A 23938-nucleotide genomic window follows, 5' to 3' on the forward strand; every position below is an offset into this window, starting at 1 on the left:
TGCAGAAAGGCATGAAAAGCAACACCCTCCAGATGGACTGAATGAAAGGACTTGAAAGTACCTGATTACCCAGGATTGGAGCAGCTGCACTTCTCAAGCCAGAAGAACCAGTTTGCCTACTGCAGAAACTGCAAACCCTGCAAAATCATTGCTCAAAGCTCTCATCAGAGACCTATAAAACAGCTGATCCACAACCATGTTCAAAAGCCAAGAGCAGTAGAGATCCCAGTATAAAGTATTTATTTAATACTCAACAATTAACACAAATTCATCCTTTTATTTTTATTTTTACAGTAAATAAAAACGTATTATTCCCCCTCATGCATGATCACTGTATTAATCTAAGCCTTTTTAAAATTTTAAATGTGAAAAAATAAAGTGTTTCCCCCATTTCATCTTTTAATCATACCGCTAACATCTGGTGTTGTGCATTAATGGAGACAAGATGTAGAATTATATTAAGCCTAACATGTGGTTTGCAGTTACTTGTAATTTTGTTCTTTTCTTTTTTTACATAAAGTGTTAAAATGAATCAATAAATCATCCCATAAAAATAAATATTGAACAAGAAAGAACCAAGAGGTCTGCAGATTCCCCTTCTCCAAGGATCACCCTGTTTCAAATATTTGCATGCTCTGTTTCGTCTGCCAAAATGCAGTGTTTTGGCTGGGTTGTAGCAAGATCACTGAATGGGTGCAGGGGGGCGGGGAATGCTGTCTCTCGGGGAATGAAAAGTATTTCAGCCACAGTACATATACATACAGTGTTAACTGGACTCAGAGAGGGTCTACTTTGATTAAGCCTTCGGTATTCAAGTGATCCACTCGCATTAAATCACATATATTAAGAGTGGAGCAAGACCTTGAAGGTGATTTGGTCAGTTCACAGCCCACACGCTATATTCAAAATCAGCCTGGGTTTCCAAATCATATCATTTTCTACAGTGGAAATTAATTTGGTATTTCTGCTTGGGGTTTTGATTTCTTTGGCTCATCTTGAAACGCTTTTGGCACCGGGTCTACCGATCATCCGCTACAGCAATTACAACTTTGCATTTTACGGGGTCCCTTGGTGACAGTTAAGCGCTTAATTAATTAGTTTACTGAAACAAAAGTGTAGTTTTTAAAAAAATGTAAAGCAACAAATGTGTGTTTCAGCTTTATTTAGTGTGACTGTGAAAAGAGGGAATACTGCTCATGGAATCACAGAGAAGGCTACATCTCAGTCCATCACCAGCCAGCGTTATCAGAGGTCCACTAATGATCACACCAAATCAGCTCTCTTGGCTACCCCATTGCATTTTTACATAAATAATATAGACCAAAACATTATGAACATCTCAGCAACCTTCTTTTAAACAGAACAGAGGAGCCCTTTGACCTGTTGAGAAACGACTGCAGGACTCGTTCTCAAAGTGTCTTTTCTTTCTTTTATCCCCCAGTGAGCACATGGTCAGATTCCAAGCTGCTCTGGAAGGTCTCAATCCAGTTCAATGGGGCTGCTGTCTTCCTGTCCATCTTCCGTGTCATCCTCCTCCCCAGCTACCATCAGGCTGTTTAAAAGATTGCCTAGGATGGAAGTACAGGACAAGGGGAAAGTATCAAGAAGTGGCCATTTTTGAGTGCCCAGTGGAAGGGCAAGTTCCCACATTCTGTTTGAGAGATATGCTGAAATGACAGCTGTCACTTGGTTGTCTGCCAGGGTTGAGTAACCTGGCGACGAGACACTAGTGTTATATCAAACATGCAACAGGAAACGTTGGATTAGCTGACAGGTAGCTTTCTAGATTGAGGGACACGGTGCTATTTTTCTGACAACTGTAAGTAGGAAAACTGGTGTCAGTACACACAAGCCCTAAGCACTGTAAGCTATCGTACTTCAGATGACAATGAGTGACAAGCATCCAGCAGTCTCTTTTCATTTAAATTATCTTGTTTATCTATGGTGTTAAACTCACCTAATAGTCCTCCATAGGATGATGTTTGTTTGGGTGGGACACCAAAGAAGAGCTGTCCTATTCTGTCTAGATACTAAAAAAGAACAAGAAAGGGGGAATGTTATATTAATAATCATTTATTATTTATACCCTGCCCATCTGGCTGGGTTTCCCCAGCCACTCTGGGCAGCTCCCAACAGAATATTAAAAACACGATAAAACATCATACATTAAAAACTTCTCTAAACAGGGCTGCCTTGACACCTGATGGGAGGGCGTTCCACAGGGCGGGTGCCACTCCCGAGAAGGCCCTCTGCCTGGTTCCCTGTAACCTCACTGCTTGCAGGGAGGGAAGCACCAGAAGCCCCTCAGAGCTGGACCTCAGTGTCTGGGCTGAACGATGGGGGTGGAGACGCTTCTTCAGGTATATTGGGCTGAGGCCATTTAGGGCTTTAAAGGTCAGCACCAACACTTTGAATTGTGCTCGGAAATGTATTGGGAGCCAATGTAGGTCTTTCAGGACCGGTGTTATACGGTCTCAGCAGCCACTTCCAGTCACCAGTCTAGCTGCCGCATTCTGGATTAGTAGTAGTTATTACTGTAGTTATTGCTGTCTCAATTCAGACACCACACAAAGCCATGGTTTGCATTAGCTGTAGATTAGAATACAAACCATAGCTCGATCCTCCAAATGTACTACGTATTAACCACTCTGGAAAGCTATTTTCATTTTCCCACCACTCAGCTCCATTAAGTCCATTCCTTAGTCTATGACAATTCCCTAAAGGAGAATTAATGGCCATAACTATGGTGTATCAGTTTTGACACCCTGCCAAACTATTACTAAAGATCCTTAACCATGGTCTGATGTCTGACTGAACCACAATAATTCCTGCACAGGGAAAACCAATTAATTTCTAGCAACAGAATTACACCTGGTTTGCCTCTCCCCACCCCATTCCCTCCATTCTCTCTCTCACAGATTGTATTACTACTTTTTGGGTGTAGCATTGCAGGTGTGAGGCTTAACTGCCAATGGCAAATACATGCAGGGCAGCCATGAACTTGCCAGATGACTTCAAGGCACATTGCTGTTCTCTCAGCTTCAGCACCTCTATTTGCAATCTGGGGGATAGTAATATCAGCAGAGGCAGATTTAGGGCAGAACAACTGATTCGCCCACAATGGGTGCCACAACAATGACTTAGAACAGAAGACAAGAGGTGGAGGACACTGAGCTTTGGCATCACACAGGGTGCCACTGAAAGTTGAAAGTCCCAAGTCTGCCACTGATATCAGCCTACTTTACAGTATTACTGATATGTGAGGTGCTTTGAACACTTGAAAGTTCCGTGTAAGTATCACCCCCTCTTGAATTAGTCTCTACACACACACACTGCTTTGTAACCCTGATTTAGAGGACACTGAAAGCAAGGTTGATCTGCATGCTATCCTTTAAGGTAGCCTCTCTAAATAGCAATCATCATCACCATCATAAAAACCACCTGTGGCCCTACAGATGTTACCTACTGGCCATGCTGGCTGGGACTAATGGGTTTACAGTGGTACCTCAGGCTACAGACTCCGCTAACCCAGAAATAGTACCTCGGGTTAAGAACTTTACTTCAGGATGAGAACAGAAATCGCGTGGCGGTGGCGCAGCGGCAGGCCCCATTAGCTAAAGTGGTACTTCAGGTTAAGAACAGTTTCAGGTTAAGAACAGACCTCCAGAACGAATTAAGTTCTTAACCTGAGGTACCACTGTATTTAGAACAATCCTATAACAATCCATCTTAAGGCAGTGTACATGCTAACCAACAGCATCTGGGAATCCAAGGCTGGGGAAGGATGTGTTGAGCACTACGCTCAGCAAATATGGAGAATAGGGCATTTTCAGTGGTGGCGCTTAGGCCCTGAATCTGCTTCCATTGGGAGAACTGTTTAGCACCTTTCCTTGAAGCCGTCAGAAAGATGATGGTGATATATAAAATCTGCATGCCACCCATCATCTGTAAATCTCAGGGTGGTTCAGAACATGAGATTGATAACATGGATTTATTCAGAAGTGCTTTTATGCTGTCTGATTCCCAGAGTTTATGATGCGGATGTTTTTATTTATAAACTAAGTTAAGTTGTTTCTGAATCCAATTTAATTGTACTGTTGCTGCTTTACTGTGTTGTGAAGTGCTCTGGGGGGAGGGCACATATGGGACTGAAAAGCACAGAAGCAAAATGAAAGTTTAAAAAGGTGACCGTAAAGGAATTAAATTCCACCAATTTAAAAGTTAACTTACTTCATTATACATAGGATCCCTCTTCAATGAAGGTTGATACTGTTCACACAATACTGTAAATACTGTTAGTTTTCCTCTAAAAGAGAAGCAACAGAGAATGTAAAACCAGGTACAAGGGCAAAAAATCGACAGCATTGTGCTTTGCGGCTAAAACAAAACCATACCCATCAACTGCCAGCAGCAGAAACCAAATGAAATTGAGCAATGGCTGTACAAAGGGAGGTCCTCTTTCTATGGAAGGATGCTTCTGTGTATAGGTCGTAAAAACCACTAATGCACTGCTTTTGTTCTTCAAGCACAGGAATCTGAAAAAAAAGGAAACAGAATTTTTGAAGTTACGAAAAACGTCAAAAGGTTTAGAGAAGAGCTATGTACAATATCTTTTTTTTTTAATAAGATTTTTATTGGTTTTTCAACATATAATGTAAAACAATACAAAAAACAAACACTAACAAACAAACATATAAACAAGTATAATTTCATAAATTTTTTCATATACCCAATTTCAACGACTTCCCCATGCCTCCCTTTTCTGCATCCCTGTTTTAAATTTTTTCAGCAACCCCTGGTCTGAATTACTTATTAGTTCCTTCCTTTAACCCTTTTCTTTCCTCTTGTCCAATCATTTATCGCTGCAGATCTGCTATGCTTAAACCATGACATTTTAACACTCCATAGAGCTATGTACAATATCAGTGCCAAGACAAGAAGAGATCAATGAGCTTAACACTCATACCTGAAAATTTGCATATTAACCAGGTCACCTTCACAGTAACCTCTGGCGTCACCGCTATTAACGTATTAGAGAAGGGAAATTAAGGTCGAGAGTAGAGTCTTGCGTTGGTGGTAGAACGCTGTCGCTTGGAGGACAAGCCTGGGTGCTTGTGGTTTAAAGTTCACCTCAGCTACATTCTCACTATTCTCTCATCTCGAGAGATACAGAGGGTAATAAAACTGACCTACCTCACGGGTTTGCCCATGAGCACAGGGTTCACAGTCCTGCTCTCTGTCCCTGCTGGGGAATGTGTTGGTGAAGCAGCAGCAAGCAGGATCGAACCTTGCACATCTGTGGGTGTCAGCTGACAAGTGGGTGTGTTTCTGGGGAAATGGCTTTGGACCCCTTGGTGGGCCAAGATTAGTCTGTGGCACAGAGCTTGTATAGCTTTCTTCTCCTTTATTTATTTAATGGCTCACATTTGTATCCTGCCCTTCATCTAAAGATTACAGGGCAGTTCACAACATGAAAAGACAAAACGAAAACACCATATACAAAACAAAAGAAAACCAACAACAAACCAATAACCCCTCCTTCCCTTATGGCTAAAAAAAGCTATCTGAACAACCACACAAGGGTGTAAGCAAATTAAGATCAAAACACATACTGTAACACTGCCTGAGCGACAAACATGTCCACTTCGCTGCGATAACCCCTGGATGAGGAATATTCTACCAACATGTTTGCACACCCTTCACCGTCTGTGGAGTGCAAGAAGTGATACCGAGATTCACAATAGTTTTGCTCTGGAAAAGAAGTTGAAAAAGGAAATCAGTTTGCTGTGTATCTCTCTCTCTTTGTGTGTGTGTGTGTGTGTGTGTGTGTGATATATGTATATAACTGTCTCCGTTTATATTGGCAAGGTGGAAGCCATTTTACTTTTTGAGAATATTGCAAGATTTGAACAAGCTAATAAAGAAAATACATTATAGCATGCAACATGAAGGCTGGAATCCCAAGATATGAGTGAGGTTTATTATTATTTTTAATTCAATATTCTGATGCAAAATATTCCATATTTTTAAAATGTTGCAAGACATTGATAAGACAATAACGCAGTGGTAAGTTACTTCCTTGCACATTCAGAACAATAATAAAATAAAAGGTATCTTAAGAAATAGATGCAGATTTCAACTGCTTTTGCTGTTGATGACATTGCCCTGATGGTCTTAGACCCAGAGACAAACCTGTTGGAGGTCATCAGGGAAACTGAAGCATTTGTTAAAATAGCCAGATTGACCAGCAATAAAACTAATTCAGAGCTGCTATGTTTGAACGTCCCCTGAGAATTGCAAATAAGGTTACAATTCAAAACAGGCTTTAAACTTTGCCCACATCATATTAAATAGGATTTTGTGATATTAATTTCCAGGTATAGTACAGAGCCAACTTTCTGTCAATGGTGAAGAGTATAAAAAAAAAGGGGGGGAGACCTTAAAACGTGGTCCAAGACATGTGTTGTGGGTGGAGAGGGTAGCATCAGCCAAGATTATGTTATTGCCAACGATTTTATTTCTGTTCCAAACTTTGCCTATATGTACTGATACTCTTAAGAAATGGCAAAAAATGATTGTAAACTTTGCATACGACAGCAAAAGACCCAGACTGCGCTTAACAGTGTTGTATCAACAATCTCAGAGGGAAGGGGCAGGGGCCTACCAAATCTGCAAAGATACCACGATGCTGCCCACATACAAAATGCCTTTGGCATGATGCACAACATAAAAGGAAAGGCATGGGTGCAAATGGAATTTGATAAAGCTATGCAACACAGAATTCCAAGCATACATTTTAAAATCCATAATAAAATTATTCTAGAAATGAATAATTGCAAAACCCATTTGCAAAAGCAGAAAATCTGGCAGTCTTGGGTCTCCAAATTAGCCCCACCTATATCACCACTAATCCCATCCACATTGCACTTTTACTCACCTGAAGGAAACCTATTTGATGTAAAATGGAAAGGAAAGGGCTTATACAAACCAGGTAATCTCTACGAAAATGATAACATTCTTGGAGCAGAATAAATTATGGAAAGTTTGGGTGAGGTCAACAAATTTATTTCAAATCCAGAAGTTAATTCCCAAGCACCATTGAGACTTTTGGAAAAATTAGTTTTAAATGTGGCTGAGCATTCTAAAAAAACATTATATACTCAGTGATCTTGCTGTTGGGCAACATTCAGCCACCAAACAACTTTGGGAAACAGACTTAGGCACTGAAATTGAAGAAGCTGACTAGAACAACCAATGGGCAAAAAGCCCTTTAAAATCGGTATCAACATGTGTAAGAGAAAACTCCTTTAAGTTCATTGACAAGTGGCATATGACTCTCTTAAGACATACATAGAACATCTTCACCTACATGCTGGGCAACTGGTAGAACATTCCACATTCCATGTGGAGGACATATGAACTAGTACAACCATTCTTGGAATCAGTATTTGCTGAAATAAGTAACAATTAGAAAGTATTGGGTAATGAAAGTTTGGGTCAATTAACAATGCTTAAGGAAGGGCAACTTGCTTCATTATATAACGAACTTACTACTTTTCTTCTGGTGGCGGCACAATTACTAATAGTGCAGAATTAGAAAGGACTTGAATATCTGCCGATCACACAATGGAGATAGGGCATACATTTTATTCGGATAAAAACTTAAGAAGAAGGTATATGCCTTGAACAATATGTATGACGTGGATGATTTTATTGAAGTTTGGCAATCCTTCATAAAATACTCCGACCACGCATGTGGATTTATGGCAAAATCTTATACATTAATCTTCTGTTCCAGGGGAGGAGGGTAAAAATGGGGAAAACATCTTGTTCTGCCTATACATTGTTGAAAACAAGTAAAATTTTATTTATTTAAGAAAGTTTATTCCTTGCAGATCATAACAGGCTGGTGAAAGCAGACACTTTAAAATTATTAGCAACCACCATCAAAATAAGGACCACAAGAATGCCCTAGTTTTTAGAATTGTATGATTTTAAAATTCTAATTGATTTTGGTGGTTTTATCTGCTTAGCATCATTCTTGTGTTCATATTTTGTATACAAATTGCAATGGCTGGTGCTTTTATTTGGTCTGATAATTTTCCCTGCTTAGTTTTTTGCATTTTATACTCTGACTGCAAAGGCCAGTGACTAGTGAAAATAAAATACCTATCTCTCAATTATAAGTTAATAATTAGTTCGCTATTTTAGATTTCCTAAAATTAATAGATGAATAAATCATTTTAAAATAATTCTTCTGAATTTTCCAGGTATCATTAAGAAGGAAATTAAAAAACCTTAAAAAAGGAAAGTGATTAATTAGATTGTTCCTAGCTAAGTATGTTTTTAATCGAGCATGCCTAATGGTCTTTGTTAATGAATTAACAAATGCCACTCTCTTGTCATTCTCATGTCTTCCCTTTCTTTTTCCTATGAAATCAATAAATTTAACCATATAGGCTACATCCCAGATTCTTAAAAGGCGTTTTTCAAAGGATGTTGGGTTGACCTTTCTCGAGTTGACAATTTGGCCACTGTCAGTAAATGTATTAACTATTATGTCTTTCAGGTAGCCTAGATGAATGATTAAGAGATCAACAGACGTCTCTTAACTGGTGTTATTTTCCATTTCGCTTATTATCAGAACCAAATTTCTAATTTGAGGGCAAGCCCAAAATATAGTTTAAAAATGGGCATGATACCAGTTACATCTCCAACATTTATCTGTTGTGTTATTGTATATTCTGCTTAGTTTTCATGAAGTTAAATATCTTCTGAAGAATAATTTATAAAGAAAAAAAAAGATTCAAACGGAGTGTGAAATGTGGATTTTATTTCCATTTCCATGCTGTATGTGGAATATTGTCATTAACCTCACCTTCCCATCTACCTAGGAAGGGATGACTAATAGTATCTAAATTTGCTGAGATTTTACATAGCTGACATATAGTGTCTTTGATTGTTAGTTAGTTAGTGCAGTCACTCAATGAGTTATGCTTAGCACTTATGGAGGTCACTACCTAACTTATTTGTAGAGACTAAAAATAATGGGAGGCGAGAGTTGCCAGTATCAGCAACTCTGTGTTAATACATTTTTCAACATATTTGCAATCTCAAATTAGACCATAGTCCTCTAATATTTTAAAATTCCCTAATACTTGTTTATCTGTCAGTTTCTCATTACAATAAACTGCAGTGTAAGGTGATGAGCCAGGTATTGATCTATTTTTATAAGTATAGGAAATTTTAACTAGAGTGCTAAAGCACGGATTAGATTGGATTTGAGCCAGATCTTCTCTGGTACATGTAGAAAGGTGTTTAATAGGTGTGGAAAATCTTTGTGCCGCCAGCCTGGTAGCTTTATCTAAAGTAAACTATGAGGTTAAGTGGTGCCACACAGCTCTGTAATCTTTCACAAAGCACAGTAAGGTGCTACCCTATTTTCATTTAATTGGCATAATGTTCTACTTTGTTTTTAAAGTTTCTAGTCCATATGAATGCACAGAAAGCCTGAGAGTCATTTCGGAGGGTTATCAGAGGTCAGAAATATGCAAGATCCCTTATCCGCCCTCCCTCTACATGCTCCACTCTACCCACCTGCCCCCTTCTCCCCACTCCCTTCATATTTCTAACAGGTCAAACAGTGGCTGATAAAATTTTGTTAGCGACAAACTATGAACCGAGTAAAAAAGAATTATGAATTTCCTTGAAACGCAGCATGAATTTGTGTGGAGGGTGGAGACAGCAGCATAGAATATGAACAAACTTTGGTGAAGGGCTGCAGCTCAACGAAAGGACATCTGCTTTGTATGCAGAAGGTCCCAGGATCCATCCCTGGCAGTTTAAGGGAGGGCTGGGAATGTCCCCTGCCTGAAATCCAGGACAACTGCTGCTAGTCAGTGTAGACAATACTGAGCTAGCTGGACCAATGGCCTGACTCAGTATATAAGGCAGCCTCCTACGTTCCTAAAGCTGAATATTCTTTAAAAAAGAATATATGCTGTATTTTATAAGATATGTACTACAATGTAGTAAGATACTGAAATACATTCATGTTAAAATAAGTCTATTGAGCAGGTGTCAATACTGTATGGATATGAGGGATCGGAGGCCTAAAAAAATCTAGAGACATGCTGCCAAGTTCCTAATTTATCTCTGTTGTGTTCATCCCAGATTTAAAAATAAAGCAGACACTGAACACACACTAATCCAAGTTGCCATAATCTCAAGCAATCGGGCCAGACCAGGTTTAGTATTTTACAAGCCAAGATCTTTCTCTCCAGTCTGATAGGCTTCAAGGCTGAACAGAGTAAAACAAGACATTTAAAAGATGCAAGCTATGCTCTCGAGAGAGCTATTTTAAGTATTCCCACCAGTTTGCATGTGCCGGTTGGGACATATAGACCCACCCTCAATTTGATAGCCCAGATCACTTTGGAGATCCCTCTCAGTTTCAGAAGTGATTGGAAGTGCAGTATGGGAGCTGCTCCTCCAAGTCCCCTTTAGGGCATAGAACTCTTTTTAGATCTAGGCCACAGTGGCCTGGTACACCAGTCACAGTAAATCACAGTTCATGAACTTGCCTTTCCTGTTTGTCTCATTAGAGCACAGCGGAAGCAAACCACAATCCCTGGTCTGACATTATGTCCAAACCAGGTACTGTGGTCTGTTTCGCCCACTAGATTGTGGTGCGTTGGGAGCAAAACAAATGATTACCCTGAGCTTGTATGTAACGCTAAGCCATGGACCATGGTTTGTTTCTTCCTGGCATGAGCAGGGAGGAATAAATTGACTGGGTTCAGCATATTCATGGTAGAACATTACATGCAAACAAAGCCAGTATCTGGATCTTTTGAAGAGCAAGCAGCCAACCAACTTAATGGCCACTTACATTAATTGTTCCTACCTTTCCACAGCGTGATGGCTAGCAACTGGTGTAATTTTGGATGCCCAAGTTTTCCTGATCCGCCACTAGACCATTTCAGCGCCCTGGAAACAAAGGCCACTCTTTCAGGTGAATTTGGATCCATCAGGCTGAACACTTTGGCCAGGTTCTCTAGAAGCAACCACAACAAGCAACACTTAGCTGAACATTCTTTTAACAGCAACTGCATCCTTTTTGTTTAAACACAAAGGTCGTGTAAAATTACCAGAATATATGCTGTTAAAACATCTTTAAAGTGTGAGTTTCTTTAGATAGAAATCAGCAAGGAACACCTAATTGACCTCTCCGCTGCAGTGCAAGGAGCCACACCCTTTCCTAATACGTAATGGCATGTCAGGGGACAAGTTCCTTTGTTGAATGGCTTAACCCAGATGTTCTGAATCTACCATAATTTCAGGCAGGTGAAGAGAAGACTATCTTCCATCAGAGGATGCTGTCAAGGACCAAAGCCTGAAGATGAAGTTGGGTTGCAGGACACCAGGTAAGTTGCCAGGTTGGCAAGCTACAAAACTCTTTCTCTCCCGGCCTTCATTCTGTCCACAAACCCCTGGATCAGTGGTCAACGTGGAAAAGACTCTCCAAAGGATTTCCAGACTGGCAGCTTGTGTGAAGAGCTATATCAACTGCATGCTTACCGAATCAGGCAGTCTGATAAGCAAAGTGCAAAAAGGTCGACCCGCAAGCAGTGAGCGCATCGCCAAGCAGACTGGAGAAGTGGCTGTCCATCAAAACGGCAGAGAGGTCAATTATTGTGCAGACATTACAGGTTGTGCCTGTGTTGGGGAGAGGATAGTGCCAAAGATCACGCTCCACCTACAAACAACTCTAGTTTACTCAGAACCATGGTCAGTTCATTATAATAGTTTATTTTTCAGTAACTTGGCATCAGTCGACGATAGGTCTAGCAGAGGCTTCTAGCCATGATAGCTCATGTTTGGTGTTCAGAAGCAGCATCTCTCAGGTAAGTGAGGCAAAATAACAAAAAGCGAAGGATAGCTATCACCTTCACACACAGTTTGTAAGTTGTCAGAGCCACCTGGCTGGCCACTGATGGAAATAGTGATGGACTAGATCAGAACTGTTCTGGTCCAGGAAGACAATTCTTAAGTTCTCCCAACTCAGGGTGACAGAGGACCAAAACAAAAAAAAAGGAATCAAAGCACTTGACGCTACTGCTTACACCTCAGAACTCTAGGTGCCCAACTATGAAACAAAAACTGAAGAAGCTCTTACCTAATAGCTCATCTGTAACTTTTGCATCCGATTTCTCTAGCGTCTCTAGAACTAGCATGGACAAATCAGCAGCGCTGTTTTGCTAGAAGATACAGAAGAAACAATACTGAATAGATTGAAGTAAACCATCAACATTAAGAGGGCAGGGTGGGGGGTGTATATGTCACAAATTATATATAAAAAACCCCCCACTTGGATTGTGTCATTAATGTTGCTTGGACTAATTTCCCCGAGATTTCTGAACGGTTTTATTCAAACCAGCACAAATATGCTGGTGAAGGCTGCTATTTTTATATTCTATTTGTAGAGAGCTTTTGCAATAGTCTAAGAATCAATTATTTAGGGTGTGCTTATGTCTTACATAGGCTGCTGCTACCACTCATTCAACAATGCAACCATGAAGCCAGGCAGCTCCCCATTTTTCTCAAAAGGTTTCTCTCTAAGGCAGTAGGAGAAGTGGAAGAGCTGAGACTGTGCACACTGTTGCATCAGATACTCTCTTCCAGCCTTCAAAGATTGGGGGGGTGGGGAGGGAGAAAGGAAAGAGGGGCAATCTGAGCAGTTGTTCCAGAGTTGCCCTGTGCTATATATTAAAATACTTATTGTTTGGGCAATAATGATCCTCTCTCTTTCCTCACTTCAAAGGGCCGCTAAGAGAGAGACATAAGCACAGCAGATGCATTTGCCACCTCAGTGCTTTCCCAGAGTAACTGCTCATGCACCAGGTAAGCGCATAAGTAGCAGATTGCTAGGCTGCTTTAAAACTGCTGCAGTTGGCCACAACCCAGCATATATCAGGGCATTCCCACCGCTATCTTTCAGTGTTCAATATTTATTACATTTACACCATTTTGAATGGGTCTTACTTGATTGTGACTGAAGAACAAGAGGGCTCCGGAATACATGAGTTCTCTAGCTTCCACATGTTTGCCTTGTGACATGTACCTGCACATGGAGAGAGAAAAAAAGAGTGAAAGGTATTCAGAATACAGCAGAAAGAGGCAAACTAGCATCTGTTTGAAAATGCTTTGTACTGAATGGATTTTTATCTTTTAAATCATGAGATGCAGCAGACTGCAGAAACAAACAAAAACTCGTGGAAGGTGTTCACGAGAAATGTATTTTGAATTGCCCCTCAATCTTAGGGGGCCGATTTACACAGGTACCCACCTAATGAGAGAATGTATGCATATGAGCATTCCTTGGTCTCAAAGAAGAAAGCAAACTCCCACCCCACTCAACCCTCCAAAAAACCAGACTGCTGCACACAGTGTTCTTGGCATCCCATTGCGCATCCATATATTCCTAGCGAGGAGAGATGCTCCTCCTGCCCACCAACCGAGAAGACAAGAAAACCGACAGAGAGAAGACTGCAAAAATCGAAACAAAAAGCCAAACAACACCTAGTATGTAAATGAAGATTCACCACATGAATAAGACAGCGTTATTTAAGAACTATTTTCCCACTGAGCTGCCACCCAGCTCTCTTTGGCAGCAGCACCAAGCCTTAAAAAGAAATATCTCATTTATTTTCTCTCCACAGTGCAGAAAGCCCCCTCCAGCCATGGCTTGTCAGTATTAGCCTCCGAGGAAATAGAACCTGCTCTCTTCTTCTGCAGGTCAATGTCTGCAGGAGGATGGAGGCGGCTATCTCTAATCCTGACCGAGTGGCCCCCACAATCCCCTGTAGCCTTTTCCTTGCACTTTCAAAACCCACCACACCCTGCCACTGGTTCCAGCTTTCCTGAATTTGCCAAGCCCCTGCTGATTTCTAGACACCAGTGTTATGTGCACTGCATTTACAATGAAGGGGTCCTTCAGGCTGCTGCTTTCCCATCTAAAATCCCCAAGCAGGGTGTGGCATATGGCAAAGCAGCAGTTAACAGCAGCTGAAATAGACAGCCTCGGTAAATTTGGACAGGCAGTAAAAGTGTGACCAGATGGCAACGTGGGTTTGATACTTGCATGCCAAACCAGAATTTCAGGAAGATGGCATAGCAGGCAACATCAAAATGCAGACACTTTTTTGGGGGGGCACTTGTTCACTGTGTAGTAGCCCTTGTCATATGGACTGGATGACCGAACAGATCCTATGCTCACTAACACCCGCATCATGGATGGGATGGAAATAGCAAATGATTAGCACCACACAGAGCAGCTGAAGCATGCAGACTGCAGGTGTTTACAGTGCCCACATCTGTCTATCTTCGAAATTGCTGCACCCTAGGAAAGCTTCAGTACCAATGCTCCCGCCCTCAAAGATCAAAATCATATACCATATTAGCTCAAGCTATTCCATACATTCTAGGAAGTACCTTATTTCAGAACCTTTTCATTCAGTGTAGAGATTCACCCCAACTCCTTATAGCCTGCAAAATCGTTACCTAATGCCTACAGAAAGACAGTTTCCTTCCAAAAGCCACCATCTTCTTCCAGCACACAATTCTGCTTTGCTGATTATATGAGATTCCCCATTTCAAAGAGCTTCTCAACTGCCCCCATTCAAAGTGATTTTGCCCCTTTCTACATACTAGGATAAGGCAGAGGTACAGAAAAGGGGTTTTTGCTCATAGGAACTTTAGGATTCATGGTCACTTTTTCAAAGTATCTGTGAGAAACCAAACAAGCATAGCTCTATATGAAACAATTGCTTCTAAGCACAAGAACATAATGAAGCTACCACAGAAAAGGGCAGTTTCCCAGATGAAGCACATAGTTTGCTAGGGGGCAGACAAAAATTATGGGTATTTTCAGTGCAAAAAAGTGCATTTTGGCAACCCCAAACATTCTCCAAAATATCCTAGGGTTCTGTTTGTGTTATGCACTTTTTCTCACTGCCGCTCTCTGCAATTGCTCAGCCACTGTTGTTTTTTAAAGCCATTTTAAAACCACATTATTCCTGCTGATCTCTGAACTAGCCAATTAAGGAACCTGCAATCAGAATTATAACATCAGGGCACCATATAGCCAATCCTGAGATCACAAAGACAAATCAGAGAGGGTGATATTTACTCTGTTTTGCAGCCCCTGATTTATTGCCAAGATTGGGGATGCAATTCACAAGGGCTAAATTGATTTGCAGTTCTACTCTAGTTTTGGTTCAGTCCGAATCAGATACAGTTCTCCTGAGTGCATCAAATTTTCTCTTTCTTTTTTTCTTTTGCAAAAACATAGGTTTCTAAATGGTACAGCTATATGTGAAAATAGGCCAGGAAATGGGCAATACTTAATGAAATCACAAAACCAGAAAAAGGCTCCTTGATTCCTTCCATAATTATCTGACAGTATTATGCAAAAATGGAAACAGATTTGTTTAACATGCTTACCTTGCAGAGGTCACCAAATCCCATTTTTCTTGGCACCGAATTTGTGCAGTGCCCAGTATCACAGCTCTGATCATGGCTTAATCATAACCTTGACTGTTTTACTAAGAGTCCAGACAATTATTTTCCACTGCTCTGGAATATCGGCATAACTAAGAACATCAAGCTGATGTTATGCTCCAATTAATAGCTCCCAGACTTTTTGTTTCATCAGTTATGCTTACAGAAATGACACAACATAAAACAAATGGATGAACTATAGAAGGAAAAGCCTACACCTCTCAGGTTTTCTGGAATTATAAATAATATAGCAGAACTGTAATTAACTTTGCAACCATGCAGTTTGGAGAAGATACCACCCACAAGTTTGCTAAGCAGCACCTGAAAACACCCCAGACCACAGTGGTACAAAGAGAGCAGGTACCACATCAACATATTTCCAAACTTGTCACAATGAGATCTACTTTCTTTCATTTTATCGTCGGCACAAACTCAAGGACATCCTTGAAACCTAACGTTCAGATGTTTATAATCTAACAAATCCAACAATTTAGGTAAATATGCAGTGATAGGGGTGAGGAGGTACAGAAAACAAAACAAAAAACAAGATTAATTTCAAACTCTTAACAGTTCATAGATGATTTTATGATGTCCTTACAATATGTACAATTGCCACTTCCTCTGCAGTAGTTTTCACTACGGTTTGGACAACTTAAAAATATACCCTTACACAACATCTGGGACATGAGCTTCTTTTGTGATCTTTCAAGCACTCTTGAGCGTTCCCCCCCCCCCCACTGCTGGCTTTCAACAGAATTCAAACTGTGAACTCAATGCCATCTAAAGCATCTAAAACCTGCCACTTCAGGCCACTTTACAAAGGACATCTGAGAGGTTTCTTGTACTGTTTGTCTATAAATGGAATTTAAAAGTGAACTAAGTACTTTTAACAAGCTCGTTCAGTTGCCTTGATCCAAATAAAAAGACTTGTGTGCCAAATAAATTTTTTTGTGTGTATCTCAATCTTGATCAGAAAATGGAAGGCTATGCCTAGCATCAGTTGTCTATGCTCTGGCTAGAAGACAGTTAGGCTACCTCTGAATACAGTTTGGAAACTACAGGTAATGCAGAATTCAGCAGTCAGATTGCCGTCTGAGACCAGAAGGTCTGAGATTACACAGAAATTGGCCCAAATGCAGTAGCTACCAATTAATTTCCATGCTCAATTCAAACTGCCGAGGACCCCAATACCAGAAAGACCACCTTTCCCCACATGAACCAACACTGACCCCTATAGCCTTCATCAGAGAAAACCTTTACTCAGGTCTTTAGTTGTTAAGCTAGCCTCTAGTGTGGTGTCATCTTGTGCATGTGGGGAGGAATAGGACTTGTCCTCATTCTAATGTGGGGTGAACATTTTAGGAATGTTGTATTGTACATTGGTTTCAATATTCTTGGCTTTTAATTGACTGTATTTAACTCTTTTATTTTATCTCATTAAATCACTTTGATACTTTCCCCCCCTATAAAGCAGCTAACAAACAACTTTAAATGTTATTGCAACTTGTTTGCTGAAAATCTCTTTACACCCAGGCTTCAGTTTTCATTTTTTATAAAAATCATGCTACATATCCCCATATTTCCACAAGCTGCTCTCAGTGACAAATGATATATCAACCTTTAAAGGAATCCAACCTCATTTTATTTTCCATTTCAAATGAGCGGTTCAGTTGACTTAATGTACTGCAGCATGGATCTATGTTTCAGAAATGACTTGATCAAGTGTCCCAGTTTCTCAGATCTGCAAAAAGCTTTGTATTTGCAGGGTAAGAGAAATGGGCCTGAGGAAGAAAAAGACAAAAGCTGAGACATGCAATTATCAACCCTAACCTGAGAGAAGTAAAAACTTACACCATAATAAAATAAAAAGGTAAAGGACCCCTGACAGTTAAGTCCAGCCGCGGACAACTCTGGGGTTGCGGCGCTCATCTCGCTTTACTGGCCGAGGGAGCCGACGTTTGTCCACAGACAGTTTTTCCGGGTCATGTGGCCAGCACGACCAAGCTGCTTCTGGTGAAACCAGAGCAGCGCACAGAAACACAGTTTACCTTCCCACTGGAGTGGTACTTATTTATCTACTTGCACTATGACGTGCTTTCGAACTGCTAGGTTGGCAAGAGCTGGGACCGAGCAATGGGAGCTCACCCTGTCACAGGGATTTGAACCACCTACCTTCCAATCGGCAAGCCCTAGGCTCAGTGGTTTAGACCACAGCGCCACCCGCTTAAATACTGTAGTTTAATTAAAATACTATAGTTAATATTTAAGGTTCTACAACAGTCCAATGTTTTTGCTACAACCGAGTAGCACAACCAACCTCTCCGGAAGCTGTAACCTCAGAGAAAGGAACTAGCAGATAGTACAAACCCCTGTTCAACCATGATGTTCACTAGGCAGCCTTGGGCCAGCTACTCTCTCAATCAAACCTCTCATGGGTTGTTTGTGGGGATTTAACTCAGGGATAGACAATGTGGGGTGCTCCAGACGTTCTGGACTATACAACCCCCACGGATAATGCTCACAACTGGCTTTTTGCAGACAAGTAAGATAATTTCTGCAATAGCTGGTGATTTGTGATTGTAATGGAAGCATTAAGGCCCATGTTCCCAATATACCTTGAATATATTTCCAAGTGTCATAGAAATATTTTCCCAATGCAAGCTATGCCTTATATTCAAATACTTCAATTTCTCTGATGTATACTATATAAGGATTTGTATCAAATGGGTAAGGAAATGAGACAAGAGGAAGGTAAAGAGGGAAACTGAGGTGCAATTATCAACTCCAACCTGAAAGTACAAAATACCAACTCAGTTAGCTTGAGTCAATGAGACCTTTGCCATTTTTCTACCCATCAATGCATTTACCATTGCCTCAAACTACTGCAATTACAACCAGACCTCTGGGGAAATATTTGATCTATGACAGTGCTTGACTCAGCTCACACATTAAAATATTTTCCCTCTTCTAGCTGCAAGACTCAAGGCAGCAATAACAATTTCCACTATGGCCACAAATTGAATTCCTTCTCCCACTCCTGATAATGAACAAGGTTTCTTCTACTCTATACCTCTTGTCTGAAGTAATGGAACTTGGATGTAAATGCTTCCACCTTAACCTGTTTTACACCCTGACCTCAAATGCATCTGCTTATAATCCCAAATATCCTCTCCATTATCCCAGTACTTCAGGTTGACTGGGATACTGGCTGCACGTTAACGATAACTAATCAAAAGATTATACTTACTCATTAATACTTTAGCTATCCTGTCATACACACTACAATGAATTTGTTCCAAGACTTTCTGTACAGGTAAAAGGATTTCTCCTGTACAGAATGCCTTATTTTAACTGTGCATCTTTACTTGCTGGCTTTGTTTAAATATGTTGCCATCTGCTGCAAGTTCTAAAGGTGAAGAGGTTAAGTAGTTCAACCATAGCTGTCAACTTTTCCCTTTTCTTGCGATGAATCCTATTCAGAATAAGGGAATTTCCCTTTAAAAAAGGGAAACGACAGCTATGAGTTCAATTGAAAAGAAAAAAAACCTATAATCATGCTTATAATGAGAACCAAGTGTCGTGAAAAACCAATACCATTTATTTCCAACCAATACCAAGTGACTTACCTCTCTGCACCCTGCATTGCTAGTCTTTTCCACCTGGTCTGGGAGGTTGGGGTCCTGACTGACTCCAGCTACCAAAGCTGAGGTTGCTGAACAGATTCCTGGGTTGCGGTATTGTTTAGGGGTTTTCGTTGCTGTTATTGATAATAATTTTTTGTATCTTTCTTCTTAGATCTTATAATGATTTATGTGGAAAGTCTTCAATTACGGTTGTGTATTTTTCAATGTATTTTATTTATCTGTTGTGGTTTATGTATCCTTTTGTTATGTTTGTAATTTTTTACATCTTTTCATGTTGGTAAGCTGCCTTGACTATGGTTTTAACTATGGAAAGGAGGCATACAATTAAATGATGATGATGATGAAGTAGGTATACAAAGTATACAAAGTAAGTATACTTTGAAGGCTCCCAGTGTAACAGTTACATTGTGTCATAGATTTTGACAAGCTGAAGCCTGCTTGGTCAGATACATCTGATGAAGCAAGATCCAGCCTACAATAGCTTATGAAACAAGGCATTTCTGAATCTTAAAATAAACATAGCTTTCCCTTCTCAAATATCACTAAGATGCCTATCCACTTGCTGGATATAAAAGGTGGTTGTAAAATAACCAATGCCTTGCTAGATCAAAGAAGTCTATCTAGTTCAGCAATGTGTGAGCAGCACACTTTGTGCTCTCCCCACATAGTTCTCAGTGGTCGACTGCTTCTGAAAAATGGAAGCTCTATTTAGCAGTCAAGATTAGTGACTGAGAGCAACTACTTCCTATGAATTTGTTTAAGCCTTGTCAGAGCTACCCAAGTTGGTGGCTGTCCCAAAATTCTGTGGAATAGATTCCACTCATTAAGTGATGAATGAAGCAGCAATAGTTCCTTAATAACCTACTGCTAATTAAAATCACTGGCTGACAGTGAGTGTTGTACTAAGCAAGATTACAGAGAAGTAGCTACATCACTTTGCTACAACAGAAGAAAATGCTAGAAAGACTGCTATTTCCAGTTACTGGTACTGCAAATGCTTACTGCACTTACCAGGTCTACATTTCAGCTTTGAACAGAAATGTCACGCAATGTATAACTCTTGCATTCCATGGTCTTTTCAACCCATTGTTTACTGTCCTTGCCGCCTCACCCCCCAAAGCATGCCAAAATATATCTGCCAACTAAGGATAACCATGCATCTGATAAAGTGGGCAACAACTTACACATGAAAGCATTGGCACAATAAACCTATTAATCACTCTCTCACTGAATACCGTATTTTTCGCTCTATAAGACGCACCAGACCATGAGACGCACCTAGTTTTTGGAGGAGGAAAACAAGAAAAAAAAATATTCTGAATCTCAGAAGCCAGAACAGCAAGAGGGATCGCTGGGCAGTGAAAGCAGCAATCCCTCTTGCTGTTCTGGCTTCTGGGATAGCTGCGCAGCCTGCATTCGCTCCATAAGACGCACACACATTTCCCCTTAATTTTTAGGAGGGGAAAAGTGAGTCTTATAGAGCAAAAAATACGGTATATTACACAGGGCAATTTTAAATGCATTGAACAGCACTTCTGACCAGTTTGCACTGGATCTTGGAAGGCTGCAATTAAAGCACTACAGCCATATTTCCATTGCAGTAATTTAACACATATATTAAAACTCATAAAGCAAGATGAGCTGGCTTCCGCCCTTTTCAGCTGCTCTGACGTGAACCACATTGCATCAGGGCAGCAGAGGGTGGATAGCAAAGCTGTTTGCTTTAAGCCTTTAACATCTCTGTTTCGTAAGTATGTGTATTTGTTTTGTGGGTCTCTGCTTGCGTGCAGGAGACAGTGAGACCAGTTCACTAGTGGAACGTTCTCCCTAGAGAGATCGTGGACTCTCCTTCCTTGGAGGCTTCTAAGCAGAGGTTGGATGGCCATCTGTCATGGATGCTTTAGCTGTGATTCCTGCATTGCAGGGGGCTGGACTAGATGGACCCTGGGGACCCCTTCCAACTCTACAACTCTCTGTTTCTATGGTGTGTGTGTCTGTATATAGCAAGCTTTAACATCTGTTCTGTAGGTATGCGTATATGCGGGGTTTGTGTGTGTATATATAGGAGCATCCATCTACCTACCTACCTACCTACCTACCGGCACATATACACATAGAGACGACTCTAAATGCCTCACTCATTAACTCTGCCCCCCTTACTCTCCCTCCATCTCTCTTCTGATCCGGAGTTTCGCATAGATGGGGAGACACACCGAGAGCCCCCTCCTCCCTCCCGCGAACCCCGCCCCTTTTCTCGACCAATAGAGCTTCGGCGAATCGAGAAAGGCAAGAGGCTCAGCCAATCGTATTGGGGAAAGGGCGGGGGCGTGCGCGCGGAGGACTACTGGTGCGCAATTAGAAGCGTCTGGAAAGAGGCGGGGCGAAGCGAGGAGTATATTCACGGCGGCGCGAGGGGGGAGGGGGGGCTATGTGTAAAACGAAGCGCGAGCGGCGCCCCGGCGTACCTGAAGAACAGCGTCCGGTACATCTGGTGTGCCTCGTAATAGTCCCCTTTCTCCACGCTGGCGCGGAGTTTGCCCTCGACGCGTTGGACGCCGCCCCGGTTCCGGCCGCTGACGGCGCTGCCGCCCTTCAAGGCCTCTTGCTCCGCCGCCATGACTGCGGGGCGGGGAGAAACGCCACACAAGACGGCCGGAGTTGCCTCACGCAGCGCGGCGCATGCGCGGCGGCGACGGCCTTGCCGGCTTCCGTCGGCTCCGCCTAGTCAACAATGGGGAGGGTGGCGGCCGCCGAGGGACATGCGCACGCAAACGAGCCCCGCCCCCGGCGTCTCCGAGAGTGTGACGTCGGACGTGGCTCGGCGCGCGCCTCAGATGAGGAGGGAGGGTGTGTAGGACGCAGGGGGCGTTTCCAGCGGCGTCTCCATGACGACTTTGCCTGCAAAGGGGGTTGGACGAGATGACCCTCGTGGTTCCTTCTAGTTCTATGATTCAGTTCTTTCACATGTCCCTCGAGTGCTTCTTCGGATTCCTGGAGGATCAAAGTGGAGCCACTACCACCTTTGGTGGGACTGATCTGGGGTGCAGCGATTTTGGCGGAAGGCTTCTGGTGACATAAATAAGATCCTAAAAGAAAACATTTTACTCTTGCCAAAATTGGTTTTTGGGTTTTTTTTGAAGGAAAGAATATCAAGATACAAAAATTAAAAGATTTGTTACATTGCCTTTTTTTTCTGCACGCCGACCGATTACCCAAAGATGGAAAACATTTTTAATTTAACACCACGTTATGGTGAAATAATATTTGGAATATTGCATTACGTGAGAAATTTTCCTAATCCTCGTTTTTGGAAAGGAACCACCTCTTTTGTCTGTTGGGATTTCATTGAATACATAAAAAAGAAAATTTACACTTTTCTCTTCCACAGCCCCAAGATAGGTAACATCTAAATGGCTGAACATTTTTCTTGACACAGTAGCCTTTTTTTCCTTGTGTCTCTGATGGTTTCTTGTTATAGGTTTAGGCTTAGGTTTCCGTGTACTGTACCTCATTCTTTCGTTTGCTATGACAGTACTCTTCAATTGTCTCTATCTTATTGCAATTATAGAGATAACCAGCTGTATCATTTTTTCTTGTGAATGTAACATCCCATGCCAGCCTTAGTTTGGTTTCGTTTTTATGCATTTGTTTTATGAAGTTTTATTTTGATACTTGGGCTATGTGGATCAAATTAAACAAAAATATATTCTGGACAACAGAGGTAGCCAGCACAACACCCCACCCCTCCTCACACATAAAATTTGTCTGAAGCTCCCTTGTGCTCTACCTATCTATCTAACACACCACTCTACAGAATATTAATCCAGAACTTATTTTAAGTAGAAAAGAGCAGCAAGGTAACTCCTTCCTATTCCCCATCTGCAGCAATGCTCTTCCAGTTTCTGACCCATTGGCTTTATTATTTAAAATATTTTAGACACTGAAAAGGCATGTAGGAGAATCTTGTAAAAGCTAAAATGTGGATGGAGTGCATGTTGGATGTGTGGGAAACCTCACAGCATTCATTCTATATTGACAATGTCAATCAAGAGCCAGTTTTTTTGGGTTTTTTATATAAAAAAAATAGATGGAGCTGCACACAATTCATCCAGAACTTCTTCCGGTTTACAAGACATTGCTTCTTATTTGGGAAGTACCCAGGAAACATCTACCTTCATCAGTAATGACAGGCCATGGAAACTGAACCTGTTAAACTACCAACACAATTGAAACGAACAACATTGGTACTGGGTGTTTCTCTGTAAACAGACATGTGGCTAAATTACTCTTAAAAAAATGTGGCAGAAGAAACCACACCTGTCCTATCTGTTATATTCTGAACATGTTTCAAGCATACTATTTGTTTCCAACAGAGTCAGGTTTTTATAAGGGCAAGAAATTGCAAATCTCTTTCAAACAGGCACAACTAAGCAATTTTTGTTCTTTCTCCTGCAGTTAGCAACCAAATTGCATATTTGCTCCCTCATTGGAACGCAACGATGTCAAGTTGATAGATATGCTTCATTAGTACACAACAACTTTAAACTGTGACAAAAAACTTCCATACTAAAGCATTCTGAAAATGTTCCCCTAAATACATTTTTTTTATTTACAGATGTTCAGGACCTGACTTGAACAGATTAATTAAAACAGATGTTTCATTTTGCATTAATGCTACTCCTCATTTCCAGAAAGAGGAGACAAGAGGACAAAGCTAGAAGAGCTGCAGGAGA

At 41.1% G+C, this 23938-nt stretch overlaps 1 protein-coding gene across 1 annotated transcript; it reads right to left on the reverse strand.

Annotated features, from left to right (window-relative positions):
- Nucleotides 1-223: 223 nt before the first annotated feature.
- On the reverse strand, nt 224-21909 carry GET4 (guided entry of tail-anchored proteins factor 4). Its single transcript, XM_053365778.1, has 9 exons — nt 21671-21909; nt 13045-13123; nt 12179-12260; nt 10907-11056; nt 5613-5751; nt 4395-4535; nt 4231-4306; nt 1958-2030; nt 224-1568 (listed from the first exon to the last, which is right to left on the reverse strand). Exons 1-9 carry the CDS (start codon nt 21820-21822, stop codon nt 1480-1482), a joined length of 981 nt encoding a protein of 326 aa, XP_053221753.1. The 5' UTR covers nt 21823-21909; the 3' UTR covers nt 224-1479.
- Between the last annotated feature and the right edge of the window lie 2029 nt (nt 21910-23938).

Source organism: Podarcis raffonei, chromosome 14, assembly GCF_027172205.1.
Source record: "Podarcis raffonei isolate rPodRaf1 chromosome 14, rPodRaf1.pri, whole genome shotgun sequence".
NCBI classification, from domain to species: domain Eukaryota; kingdom Metazoa; phylum Chordata; class Lepidosauria; order Squamata; family Lacertidae; genus Podarcis; species Podarcis raffonei.

Coding starts and splice junctions, on each gene's coding strand:
- GET4 (XM_053365778.1), bottom strand. CDS start 21,822: ATGGCGGCGGAGCAAGAGGCCTTGAAGGGCGGCAGCGCCGTCAGCGGC. Junction 4,307..4,394: donor CTGCTGCTGGCAGTTGATGG/GTATGGTTTTGT, acceptor CTTCTCTTTTAG/AGGAAAACTAACAGTATTTA. Junction 2,031..4,230: donor GGGATCCTATGTATAATGAA/GTAAGTTAACTT, acceptor GTTCTTTTTTAG/TATCTAGACAGAATAGGACA.